The following is a 14,531-nucleotide window of genomic DNA, read 5'->3' on the forward strand; positions in this document are numbered from 1 at the left end:
GAGCTAGGAACCACTGAGACAGTGCCAAAGTATATGGTGGGAACAGGTCTAGCTACTGCGCTGGGTGAGACCAAGCCTACTTTTCCTTCCCAAAGCAAGCCACTTTCCTTTCAGTTCTTTGCTACTATCTGGTGGTAAGGGATCCATTCTACACTGAGATGCAGTGGACAAACCCCATAGAAACATGCTTTTTGAAAAAATCAGGAGGAGCTACAGAAATGGCTCAGCTTAGAGAGGACCAAGTGTGACTGCTGGCACCTACACTGGATATAACCACCTGTAACTCTAGCTCCAGAAAAACTGTCACAAGTGCACATACACACTAGACGGACACACACACAGACACACACACTCAAATAAAATTTAAAAAATAAAATAAAAAATCTGAAGCAAAAAACAACAATAAAAAACCCTGTAACTGGACATTCATCCTATATTCGTAAGTCCTGAAAGAAAGTAACGAGCAATTTGGGTTTACTTTCATAATCACGTTTTCTTGCAAATTTAGCTTTTAAAACCACTTTTATTTTTGTTTCAGAACTGTCAATTTAGTCAAAATCAAATTAAGATACAATATGTAAGCAATCACAAAACTCAGAAATGAAATATTTCTAAAACTGACAATTTTGCAGCTACTCCAAATATATATATATATGTATGTGTGTATATATATATATATATTTAGACTTAAATTGCTTTATTTCTAAGTAGAACATCAATCGTCTACTTCTTGTTATTCTCACAAATTTCAAACACCAATCCACAAAGTTCTTAACATATTTAAAGGAGTAGGCAGCTTAATGAAGAGGAAAACCAGACTCTCATTTTACGTTAAAAAAAAAATCTGGCCAAAGTAATTACTCTCATGCTGAATTACATCAAACAACTTAAGAACACTGTAAAAATAATGATGAGTCATTGCCTTATGACTACTAACAGGTGATGTTTATTCAGCTCTTGAAGGAGTAAAGGTATTAGTAATTAGGAAGAATAGAATGGGGGGGAGGGGATTCCTACTGAGTGTCATTAACTCATTAAACAAGTTTTTAATCACACACGGAGTATGTCCTAAGAAACGAAGTAACACCTAAGGAGAGACAGGCTAAGTGTGAAGCAGAAAGCAAGGTGGTCATTTGTTGTCACTAACCTCCTGCCCGAACAGCAGCGAGTGTGGCACAGTACTAGCTACCATCACCTTCCAGCCTGCTCCAAACTGCAATGGAAAGTCCTATCTCCACAGAGCTGTGTGGGTGTGCTGTGGGGCAATGGTCTTGTACCCTGTAAAGGTTTGTCAGTTGCACTGGTTTAATGCTGATTGGCCGGTAGCCAGGCAGGAAGTACAGGTGGGAAGTATAGGCAGGGCAATCAAAACAGGAGAATTCTGGGAGGAGGAAAGGCTCAGTCTGCAGTCCTGACCCAGACGCACTGATAAAGGTACCAAGCCACATGGCTAACACAGACAAGAATTATGGGCCACTTTAAGATGTAAGAAACAGTTAATAAGAAGCCTGAGCTAATAGGCCAACCAGTTTATAATTAGTGTAGGCCTCTGTGTGTTTATTTGGGACTGAATGGCTGTGGAATTGGGCAGGACAGAAACCTCTGTCAACAGGAGCGCATGCACTGGGGGATTGGAGAAGAGGCAGAACTATGCAGAATTTAACACATATCTAGCAACTCAAATATTTCATTTTCATCTAATACTTCTGAAATTTTAGAAATCCCAATTAAATATTTAAATTCATACGGATCATTTCTCAGTTTTTGTGTTAAGTAAGATCAACTGAAATATGTACATAAAATTTTTTTAAATATTTAGTTTCTAGTATTTCAAGCTAGAGCAGATACAGAAAAAATTAACTTAAATCTCTTTTCTGACGAATATGCTTCAGTACTTAAAAACAAAACAAAACAAAATATGGAAAATAAAAGAATGAACTTCATCTTCTATTAAGGAAATTAAAACTCTGCTTGTAATTTCAGAATAGATCAAAAATAAAAAAGGGACTTATTTTCAAAGACAATATCAGAATAAAGTAGACTGAATCTAAAATGAGACCGTTTTTCCTCTAAGAAGACAGTATTTACTACTAATCCCAACCCTGGAAATAAAGAGCTAAGTAGCACAGCACAAGGTGGGGCACTGCAAAGTACTTATCTCCAACGTAAGTGAGTTTCATAAGACAGAAAGAAAGGAGGGTAGATAAATGTTTGCAGAGTTCAGGACAAGCTTAACACTGGAAATGCCCTAGGCCCTGGACAGATGGGAAAGACTGCTGGCTTCGGCACCTGAGAAGGGAGGCGGAACACAGCCCTGACTAATGGCTTAGCCACTGGAGCTCTCCCCATCAGTCTTCTCATCCATCAGGAGACAGAAACCACCCCACCATTATTCAGTTGGTTATATGGGAAGTGTCTTCTGTTTCTTTATACCCACATAAAACAGTAAGTGACAGGGGGTGGAGTATAGATAATTTATCAAATATCACAGACTAAACATAATTTCCTTTTTAAAACACATTAGTAATATGTTTTATACATGAACTTGTAACAAGACAATTGTTTCATTCCTACACAACAAATAACGCAACACAAAGTTGTCATTCAAGCAAAAATCTAGGAAAAGCAAAATATTTAACATTATATAACATACACACACATTATGTTTGTGTAAAATTAGGTCAAAGCAACAGATTACTCTTCCTACAAATTTCTGGGAAAATATTTTAAGCTCACTTTCATAAATCACAATGAATTTAATACAGCCTGCTGACACACACAGTCTGTACGAAGCCAGCACGACTTCAGCATACTTCCTCTTTGCTATAAACTCAAAGCCATACCCAAATTTTGCAGCAATGTCATATACTTGTTTTTCATGTTGAAGAACCTTCTCACGGTCCCCCTCGAACAGTAATGTGGCTACGCTTAGTTGATTTGGATCAAATCCTTTAAACTACAAAATATAAAATAAAGTTGTATTATTACAGAGAGGCCTTAGCTTATAAAACAGTAAAGTGAAATACATTTTGCTCTTTTTCTCCCAACATGACCTCAGGTACAGCAGCCTGTTAAGCAGTGAGCTTTGAGGCTTTCCCTGTCAATTAACAGGTGAGTGCCTGTCTGACTGACGCTGCTGCAGAAGTCCACCTCATAGGTGAGTGCTTGCCTGACCTGCACAAGGTCCTGGGCTTGAGGCCCAGCATGGCAAGACAAAACATAAGTACAAATACACTGCATTTCAAAGTTCTGTGGGATTATAGTCACTTCTGATACAGTAACTCAACAGGTAACCTGCCAGAATTTTAACTGTAATTACAGAAACAAATACAAATTACAGAACCAAAGAGCAAAGCATATGGGTGGAGCTAACATCTCTACAAACCAACCGTGACACATTACATAACAGTAACAAAAAGATCTTGTGCATGCAAAGAACTAAGATTAATTTTAAAAGGAAATATATCAATTCACTAGGGGAAAAAAGTAACACAGATGGTCCTGAATGCATAAATTATTTCGAATTTACCAATACTTGTACAAATTAATATACTAGACTATTCCAATTTTAATAAAAAAACTGTACATTTGAAAAGGACAAGTCTCTAAAATTTTTCTAGAATAATGAACGTGTAATAGAGCCAACAAAGAAAATTCTAAATAATAAGAGGTAAAACTAGATTATATTTTTTTAATTTTTCAAAAACAAAACAGAAACTATTACAAAGAATGAGCAGTATCTATTCTCAGGTAGTACAGTACATGGCAAGGGGCCTTCGGCTCAATGTAAAAAGAAGCAGGCACTAGTCCCAGTCACTAGTACTGACACAAGGGTCAGCACAGGAGAGGAGGAGGAGGTGGAGAGCAATCTAGATCTTCATCTAACAGCAAAAGAGCTAAATAAAACAACAAAAACCACAAAACCTTTCACTGTCAATTAAAACAGGTAAAGGATATGCTATAGCTTAATGTCCGACCACTTGCTTAGTGTGTGAGACCCTGAGTTTTATTCCCAACACTACAAAAACAAACAAGCAATAAACTGGACAACACAAGAAAATAATGGGGGTTGGGGAGTAAAAGGTCCCTAAATATACTAGAAGAGAAAGGGCTTTCTTAGCTTAGAAGTGATTAAATAGTCCTAAGAACAGACATAAATTTAAGTTCACATAGCACCAGAATGAAAAACCCTATTAAAAAGGGAGGTGCTTGGTTGGAAAATGTTATTTACAGAATCAATGCCAAAGGGTACTTCCTATTCCATTACTCAAAAAGGGTGTGTGTCAAAGTGCAGTGGACAAACAAGGAACCCTCCCTAGCACAACAACCACATTTAAATAGTTCACACAAAATTACACCCAGAAAAAACAGAGACAGTTCAAGCTCTTTGGCGTTTTAAGAAACATTACCTAATTAAGCAAAATAATGAAAAAAATCTTCCAACTACAACAATAAAATGATACATTGTTGCCACGGTGGTACACACTCTGACACACATTGTTGCCATGCTCATACACACTAGTACAACCTTTCAAAGTTCTCAGGAATAAAACATTAAATAAATAAATGAACTTAATCTCATTTCACTCCTGAGTATAACTATAAAAAAAATTTCAACTATAGGGAATGTCGCCAGCATGAGACTGCTCAATGCAGCTGTTTTTAGACTTTAGATACAAACTGACCTGACCACACAGTTCAGTTGCTAACACACCTTTTCCCACATCAGAACACTACACCCCACGGAAAAACATCCGTATGGGAGGTGTGTATAGGGAGAAGGCAAGAAGAAAAACTTACATCCTGTACAAGTACAATTTTAGACTTTTTTTAGTCTTACCTTTGTAATATAAAACTTTTTTAATCCATCTAAAAATGATGTAAAAATAGAGGAGACCTGAGGTTTAAGAGCATGACCTAGGAAGAGAAAAAAAGTTTACAGTTTAAATTAATAACAAATTAGGTGTTTTTGAGATCAAAAGATGGCTTTAATTTAGTATTCTAAGGGAAGCAAGTCTTTACAGCTGTAATTTATATGGATGCTTTTAATAAGATCTTTTACCTCTACATTCTTTCAAGTGTGACAGTGTTTTACTTATAAAAGTCACTGTTTTTTAAGAAAAATTACTACATGTAATTAATACTATACATACTTTCAGTTATCTTTCAATGGTACAATTTACACACAGTAAAACCACCTCATTAATTTTTATTTTATTAAGAATATTCAGTGGTGGCTGGTTTTACTATCATTTTTTAATTATACAGAAACTACACAGAACCATAACCAAATATGGAGTCCATGTGAAGTTTAAGGTTGTTTCTTAATTCTTAGCTCATCCAGAATTCTTAGCATAAAACTAACAATTGCTTCCTTAATCACACTCAGTGAGTTAAAATTGCCAAAATAAAACAAACAGCATTTCAGAGTCTGTTAAATTAACATCACCGCCTGCAGATTACACTTAATTGGGTAGGAACCTTCTACTGCTTTCTCATAGTTTTCAAAGAGGAGCAACTTCTCAGCACTGGGATGGTTCCAGTTAAGTTCCACATCTGGCCTTAGTGCTGAGCACAATTTAAAAAAAAAAATTCCATCCTGTTTATGCAGAAAAAAGATCCTCAAGTATTTAGCAAAACCTAAAACTGTCTTCAAAGAAAGGTTTTTTTTTTTCTAGTCTTCTAGGGTTGAGGATTCTGAAGTATAAGATCTTCCTTTAAAAGAAATGCAAAGGACAATCTAGTTGCTCCTAAAGCAATCATTATCAACCTTTTATCCCAATTCATTTATAAGTGAGAATTCAATATATAATACCTACTCACCACATTGTTTTTCCTGATTGTAACGACAAAGCTAGGTTACATGAAAGACTAAGTAAAATAGGTCATACATAGAGACTAAGAGATACCCATGCTACGGCTACAACAGGGAAAAACTGAGAGACACGCAAGGTAGCAAACAAAAAAAACGAACTGTGGGGTAGATAGAAACCGTCTTAGTGGTGTTTATGAGTCCCAGAATCAAAATCTGATTTGTCTAGAAACTTTTTTCTTTCCTATAAGATATAAAAGATGTTCCTCCAACATAACTATGTTTTAAAGATAATTTAAGTATCTGTAAACTTAGAAATAGCACATCATCAGGATGCTCACTTCTTTTCGCCAAACAGGACTCACCCTACATTAATAACTGAAATTAAACACAGAACGTGCTGCGCTATGCCTCGGGGCTCAGGACTGCAATCTCAGATATACAAGGGGATGAGGCAGGAGAACTCAAAGTTCAAGGTCCATCTGGACTAAGACAGAGGTCAAGGCCAGGCTAGTAGGCATCTTATTGAGTCCCTGCTCAAGCTAATGGCTGTCCTGAAAACCTAACCCTCTTCTCCACCGTTGCCACAGGTGCTCCAGAGATCTGCCCCTGCACTGTTCACCCCGCAGCTTCATCTCCAGTCCATTCCCTCCTCACTCACTGTAGTGGCATTTCATTTGTATTTTAGTAAATAAAGCTTGCCTGAAGACCACAGAGTAAAACAGCCCCACTGGTCAGCCTTACAGCCAGGCAGTGGTGACACACACCTTTAATACCAGCAGCCACACTAGTTTGCCACAGGAACCAGATGGTGCATGCCTTTAATCCCAGTGGTACACTCCTTTAATCCCAGTAGAGAGAGTTATAAAATAGAGGAGACAGCTCTCAGTCTCATTCTGAGATTCCCGGAGGCAGGATGGCCATTCTGGACTGAGGTCAAGGTAAGAGCCAGTAGCTGGCTACTTTGCTTTTTGGATCTTCAGGTTGAACCTCAATTTCTCTGAGTTTTTATTAATCGTGCTTTAACTCACCCTGAACAACACTGCCAGAAAGGGCTTTCTAAGGCCAAAATGATTGATGCCCCCTCCACAAAGAAAGACCACTGCAGACAGGATAATAGTCACTAAAATATTTGGAGACTCTAAAACATGCTATTGTCCTTTCACAAGTTCAGCTTTGCCCATAAGGGAACAAATTTGGTCAGGTGGAAGACTCAAGCAAACCTCCGTTTCCCCTTGAAGATTCAGAGCAAGTGCCACCTCCAACAGAAGCCTTTCCAAGCTTCCCTCCATGAATGAGGCGCAGCTTCCGCAGCAACCCAGGCACCTGTGCTCCCCACAGCCCTCCACCACGGCACTCTCTCATAAGACTGGGTACTCATCAGAGCTCCATGATGGACAGCACGGTGACATCATCGTTCTCTGAAAGTTCTGGAGGCTAATTGAGCACAGTTACTCACCAAACTGAAACTGCTGGTTGTCCATGAGGCGGATCGATGCAGGAGCACACCTCTGTTTTAAAAGAAGTGGGAATCAGTTCAACAGACAAGAGTCACACAGCAGGACCTGACTGTTACTTTATAAGGCTTCAACGACTTAGTGCCTAAAGATATATGGAAAAACTTCATGAAGACAAAACATCGGTGGTTTATAAAAATATTTGGAGAAATCTATGTGTAAAAGCAATTCATAGATACTCAAACCTTTAAACTTAGCAATAAAATATACCTGCTGCCTGGCAGTAACCTGGAAGAATAACTTAAAAGAAATTCCACTCCTCAAAATAGACTATTTTACAACAAAGTAGAACTTTTTAAGACTAAATATGTGTTTTAAGAATTGCATATTTTATAATATTTTACTAGGTTTTTGCACAGTATTTTTCTCCCTCTCCCCACCCCACACCCTCTCCCTTTCACAGTGTTGAGAATCAAGGCTGTGGCCATGCACCTGCTAGCAAATGCTCTACCACTCAGACCATCACTAACCTCTTTCATACTTTTAGAAACCAGGAAGCACTGGTGGAAATTTTTATATGCCAAAAAACTTCTAAAACATCTGCAATATCTTCAAAGACAATCTTAGGAACCATTCCTTCTTTTGAATCCTTCCTCAGAATTATTTTACATAGAAGAACACATGTGACACAGTCACAATTTTAGTTCTTTTAGGGTTACATATAATGCAAACAGCTGGAAAAGTGGCTCAGAGGTTAAGAGCACTGATTACTCTTCCTGAGGACCCAGGTTCAACTCCCAGCACCTACATGGCCACTCACAACTGTCTATAATTCCAGTTCTAGGGGATCTGACACCTTCACACAGACATACAAGCAAAACCCTGATGCACATAAAAATAAAAAATAAAAAAGAAGGTGTTAAAAAATATTTATCTAAAGAATAAGTCTGCCCCAGTGGAGTGTGTGTTTGTGTGCGTGCGCATGTGTGTGTGTGTCCATGTTTACAAACTAAGAGTTGCAAGGAAGAAGGGGAAAACAAGATAAAACAAAGTTTAGACAGCAGGTACTGGTTGAGCAACCTTCACCTGTAAATCTGACACCTGAAATGCTCTGGAATTCAATTTTTTTGAGCAACAACTTACCAACACCAAATTTCAGATCTAGGAGCATTTGATTTCAGGCTGTAGATGTCCAACTGAGAAAGCATATGAAACATGCAAGAGCTGAATAGCCACGCCAATCCCAAGACTGTGGACAAGACATTCAGCCTGCCCTTGTATTAACTTCATGATGATAAAAACTGTAAAAGGGTCTGAAACCCAAGCAGGGTTATTGCTTCTTACACAAGATTCTAGGGCAGCTGAAGCTCTACCAAGGGCTGTTTTTGGAGCAGATATTTTAAAAATGCTGTAAACATTTTTTTTTTGAGCAGAATATTGCTCTGCAGCCCAGACTGCATACAAACTCACAGCACTCCCTACTGTCTCAGCCTACAAAAAAGTCAGAAACTTTTAAAATATGTCTTCATAGTATCATTTATCAATAAATATATAAAGTTCCAAAACTCCTTAAAAACTTAAAATATGCATTAAGACATTTTTGCTATTACTTGCTTTTAGTTGAACAAGTATTTAATTCTTATAAAAGCATAAAACAGAATTCTATCCAATATACGGATAGACAAGATTCTTATTTTAAAGCCTAAGCAATTTATTTATTCATCTAAATACTAACAATGAGATAATTCAATTGATTTTTCAGAGTCACTAGCAGGTCTGAAGAGACAGTGGCAGGTAATCGTATACACATGGTGACAAAAGCCCATCACTCCCACGGTACAGGACACCGTGGTTTCCAACTGTGCCCTGGTTTATTCCACACAATCAACAGAACTGTCACAGAAGCAGAACTAACTGCCTTTCAGACAGACACAGAATGGATAAGGTTAAAATATTTGCCCAAGGTCAGATGGCTATGAAATAGCAAAGAAGAGATCAAGATGTCCTGACTACTGATGAGCAGTTTCAAGTTTATCAAATAGCCTTGCTCATGCACACACACACAAAATCAACAAACACACACACACACACACTCTTAGTGCTTAGCTTCATATTCAAATCAAAGATTACATCAAAACTACCATGTCTGTCATTTTGTACTCCTACTAAAAGTGTAACAGTCCAAAAAATTACAAAAGAATAATTTCAAATTAATATAAAGGTATTAGAGTTTGGTCAGGAAATCCTAAAAGCACCACTAGTTTCCCATATACTAAAGAAAGATCAATTTTCTTCACATTTATAAATCCAGATGCCTTTAATAAAATGAGTGTGGTGACTTCTAATAACATATGAAACTTATTTAGGCCAAATTTCCTTTCTTCATAAAGAAAGTAGAATATCTATAGACAAACACTAGGTAACATCTATAGCATACATGTTTGCATGTGTTGGCATAAGCACATCATAAAGTATTAAAGAATTCAGAGCTCTTTTTCAGTGGGTGTTAAATTCCTGGTGAGAAGTGTGAATTCTACCTGCCGCCACCAGCCAGATCCCACTTCGCCTGCTTCAAGAGCAGGTGCTATTAACAAAATAACCAGTGCGTGTGCTGAGGAAATGGGAGGCGAAGGCTCCACTCTCAGTAAAGACTTACTGTTGGGAGGAACCTGGCCTACCAGGTATCTTCTGGGGTGGAAGCGGTACAGCAACTGCAGATCAATTTCGGCAAGAAAGTTTTAGAGTATTTGCTAAATCATGCAGCTACCAATATTCACCTCAACTGAATGTGATTTTAACTTGGCGCTGAGTTAAATAAATAAATACTACCCGAAAACACGCAGTTTTCAAACACTGAATTTTACAAAGAAATTATCAAATTCAAGTCAACAGATTTAAAGTTTCATATTTTTTTCAAAGTTAGTAAATAGTTCTTCAGTTGTTGTCTTAAGTAAATTCACAGAAGCTAAGAATTCAAATAAAAATAGTATCTAGGTTAGTATGTTGGCCTTTAGCAACCAATAATTTGAAAAGTATTACAGATAATCCTAAATATATAAAAAATACTTAAAATATAAAAAAATTAAAAGTTAGCAAAGCAACTGACCAGAGAGAAGGTCATATAATCAAAACATCAAAATCATGTCCCTGGTCTATGGTGTGTATAGCTCAGATCAGGTTGTCTCCATTGCTTCAAAACTAAATGGGGAGGTCAAGCTAAAAAATAAACTCAGTCCTCTTTCAAGGACAGAGAGTATAAACTCTAAGAACTGGAGTTCAAATTCACACCATACTATCCCAGTAAGCAACACTGAGCCCACTATAGTGGATAAGGAGGTGAGGAGCCCTAGCTATAGTGACCCCTGCTGGTAGTTTCCAGAAATAACCTAGGAGGGGTATTTCAACTAAGTTATAGTGGGTTTACTGAGAAATCTAAGGTATTTTATTCCTAATAAAAATTGCACGTTGTCGTGCAGTGAGGGCCCACGCCTTTAATCCCAGTACTAGGGAGGCAGAAGCAGACAGATCTCTGTGAGTTCGAGGCCAGCATAGTCTACAAGAGCTAGTTCCAGGACAGGCACCAAAGTTACACAGAGAAACTGTCTCAAAAAACAAAAACGAAATAAAAAATAAAATTGCATGTTATGGTTTTCTCTCTGGCAATAGCCATGGTTTAGTTTAAGGAAAACATGTTTCAGAAATAATTTTAAGGTGTTCCTTACAGAGACTGCCTTTTTTTTAATTTATTAAAAAGTTGGATTGAGGTATCTATTACTTTTTAAGTTAGCACAGAGAATACTACTACTTTATTCTAAGTCAGTTTTTCTCTAATGGAAGGAAATGCCCCTTTTCCAACATAAAGGACAGAATCTTAAATTCTTATTGAAAACAATCAAAGACAAGCAGAGTCGGCGCTATTAAGCTTGTTCCAGAAAGCCATCAGAGTTGTTTCCGGACTAACAGGAATAGTTAAGACGCTGTATCTGACATGTAGTACATCCTCAATGTTAACTCTTGTGGGAACTTATTTTCTAGGAAAGTCTTAAAGAATCACCCTAGATCTACTGAGCAAATGTGGAGACTGCATTGACACACTTAGGGATCACCCACAAACCCTTCCTTCCTAGCCCCTCAGAGGGCAGGCAAAGAAGACAATTTCTCACCTAGACAAGATCCCATGAAAGCTGAGGGGAGCATCCCACTGCCAGCTGAGGTTGCCTAGTTCTCCCCCTCAGTCACAGCAGTAAGAAAAGCCTCCAGGTAGCGCCAGCTTTGCTACTGTGAATACACCTTCCTTTCCCAAAGACGCTCACCCACCTTACAGCCTGCCATTTTGAAAACGACTTGAGTACTGAAGAACTGCAAGTGTGAAATGACAGCACAGAATCACGAGCATCTAGAACCTGACCAATCATAACGCATGCACTGTTTTAGTCTACTATCCCCTGCTAGTAACTGAAATTCCGAATCCCAATCTGAGCAAACATGATTTTCTGAGCTATTTTCTGTCTGCAAACACTATTACAAAAGGAGAACAAGATACAGTACCTACTGTTGGCATGAGGTTCCTACTCAGTAAACTGATAAGGTCAATGATTCTTAAGCATTAAAAAACTATTAGCCTGTACATGTGCATTGTAAGGCATGAAATCGTGGGTCTCCAAATAATGTGATACTACAAACTGCATTCTGAGCTGTGCTTCACACTGAGGAGCAATGCTAGATTTTTAAGTCAGATTCAAAATAGGCAAGTTTTCTATTCTAGTCTACAGGATTTGTCTGTAAAGCTGATTATTACTAAGTACGCAGACCTCCAGTCTAAAACAGCACTTTCTCGCTGATCTGCTCTATAGCCACACGGTGGCACTATCCGTCATTCGCATCTCTATTCCAAACGTATACTCAGTACAGTGAATTGCACTTGTCATCTGCTGGGTATCTAAGATTCTTAAAACCGTTTACTCAGGGGCAAGTTTTGCTGCTTTATGCAAGGAAGGAAAGGAGTCTACCCTGCTCTCCAAAAGCACAAGTAGATCTTCTGTTTCATTTTCCAAAAGGAGCACATCCAACTATAAAAAACTGCACCAGACTGCATCAGTTACTCATATTCAAACTGAATGGCTCCTCTATGATAACACTATGAACAGGATTTTTGTAGATTTGCACATCAGTTCTCAATGATGACACCAAAGGCACTGTCAATTGAGTATGCAGTGTGGGAAAATGGAAAGCATAAAAGACCTGAGCTATATTATAATACTTGCTGATGAGTCCACTGCCCTGGAGAGTCAGGGAAGTGTGGCATTAGCCAACACAGGGGAACATGACCCTTCTGAGAGCTTTTGTCAAGGAAATATACAAACCCAAAATCCTTTTTCAACTTTTATGATTATTTTTTAATCTGACTTGAGCTGACAGAAGATGCAATGAAAAAGCACAGCCAATCCTGAGCTGCTCAATCTTTCGAGAGGGAAGCAAGCATGCCCAGAGACACTCTCACCTGCCGTCTTTATGGCACAAGCTGAACATGTCCAAGTGTTTCCATACACCACTTTACCCTTCGCACCAAGTGCCTTATCACTAAGCTGAGCATGTCCTGTTGAGGCTAATAGAACACTCTCCACTCATTTAAACAAAGAAAAATTAGTTTGGCATTCATGTTTTTCTTGTTATGAAAAACACAGGCTATACTGATTAAAGCCAAATACAATGTTCCAAACATGACCTAGAGAGGATAGGGACTAAATTTTGAATAAAGCATGGGCTACATTCTGGGAGCTTGTTTTGTTTTATTTTTTAAATCAAATTGATATATATTTTGAAATTATTGTTTTATTTTTTAAATTAGTCAACTTCCAACTACTTTCTTTAAACTAAAAATAAAAAGCTAGCTCTCCCCATTCTTCTAGTTACTAACTCAAAAGCAAAGCCACACGGCTCTGTAAAAGCCTTCTTACTAAGTACATTTCCTTTATGAGTGTGACACTTCGATCTTTAAGTGACAGAAGACTTAGCAACACCCTCAGAACACACTTGAACTTCACTTCCTCATTCTTAGTTATCATTTTACTAGAACACATATTTACTACTAAAAAAGTTCCATGGTAATGCTTCTTAACCATCACCCGCCATGTCATAGTGCTAGGAAGTATGACATAATACTCTGTACTCCAGCTGTCTACACGTGGCATGAAGCAGAGTCTAGGTGAGTTTTGAACTCCTGTATAAAAATGTCAGCTGTTAACACTGACATTGTTGTGGCACCCAAGTGACCTGCCACACGTCCAATCATGTTCATGCTAGGACCATGTCAACCACCACAAAAAAGCCTATAACAGTTGCTAACAAATAAATAAGTAAGTAAGTAAGTAAGTAAGTAAATAAATAAATAAAAGTTGCTAACAATTATAAAACTTATCCTTATCTATTGCTAAATTTGGTGATCGTACCTCTTGAAAATGGAAAACACCACATAGAATGAGTAGCTCATAATGTAAAATTAAATAAAATAAAAAGCACAAGAAATGCTCTGTGTGTGTATATGTGTCTAATATTTTCCTTATTTTAAGTTCTTTAAAACATTAGCAGCTGCTGGGAATACAGACTGGTGATAGACTGTTTGCCCAGCATGCTCAAAGCAGGACTTGAATTCCCAGTACCACACACTTCAAAAAAAGAGGCCAGGCCTGAGAGGTAAAGCACGAGGATCAAGAGCTCACGGCCTGCCTGGGCTACAGTGAGCACTAGTCTTCCTCAGCAGCTTAGTGGCAGCCCACTTAAAATAAACAGGTTTTTAAAGGGCCAGGAATAGAGTTCAATGGTAGAGAGCACTTGCCTACATTCACAAGACCCTGGGTATGATCAGCCCCCAGCACCACAAAACAGAGCAGACACTCCAGTGGTTGTCTTGGATTGTGGGAAGGTGAGACAGTTGGCCTCTTTGCCTTTCACTATCTTATAGTCCAACAGGTGGTGTGAGAGAATTGTCTGTATTCTGCCAATTATGTTTTAAATAAACGCTGAGTGGCCAGTAGCCAGGCAGGAAGTATAAGTGGGACAACCAGACAGGAAGTAGAGGCAGGTCTAGGAGAACAGGAGAATTCTGGGAAGAAGGAAGTTCCCTCTGCAGTCCTGACCCAACCACAGAAGAAGCAAGATGTGACTGCCCCGCTGAATAAGGTACTGAGCCACATGGCTAACACAGATAAGAATACTGGGCTATATAAGTTATAAGAGTTAATAAGAAGCCTGAGCTGATGGGC

At 38.2% G+C, this 14,531-nt stretch overlaps 1 protein-coding gene across 2 annotated transcripts in view; it reads right to left on the reverse strand.

Annotated features, from left to right (window-relative positions):
- Nucleotides 1-14,531, reverse strand: part of Agps (alkylglycerone phosphate synthase) — a 97,748-nt gene that overhangs the window by 35,079 nt on the left and 48,138 nt on the right. For both annotated transcript variants that reach the window (XM_075984829.1, XM_075984830.1), the window contains exons 12-14: nt 7,272-7,323; nt 4,841-4,917; nt 2,844-2,956 (exon numbers count right to left, since the gene is read on the reverse strand). In XM_075984829.1, the coding sequence (XP_075840944.1) occupies nt 2,844-2,956; nt 4,841-4,917; nt 7,272-7,323 (242 nt within the window). The remainder of the gene's footprint in view (nt 1-2,843; nt 2,957-4,840; nt 4,918-7,271; nt 7,324-14,531) is intronic.

The sequence above is a fragment of the Microtus pennsylvanicus genome, chromosome 9, assembly GCF_037038515.1.
Source record: "Microtus pennsylvanicus isolate mMicPen1 chromosome 9, mMicPen1.hap1, whole genome shotgun sequence".
Lineage (NCBI taxonomy): Eukaryota > Metazoa > Chordata > Mammalia > Rodentia > Cricetidae > Microtus > Microtus pennsylvanicus.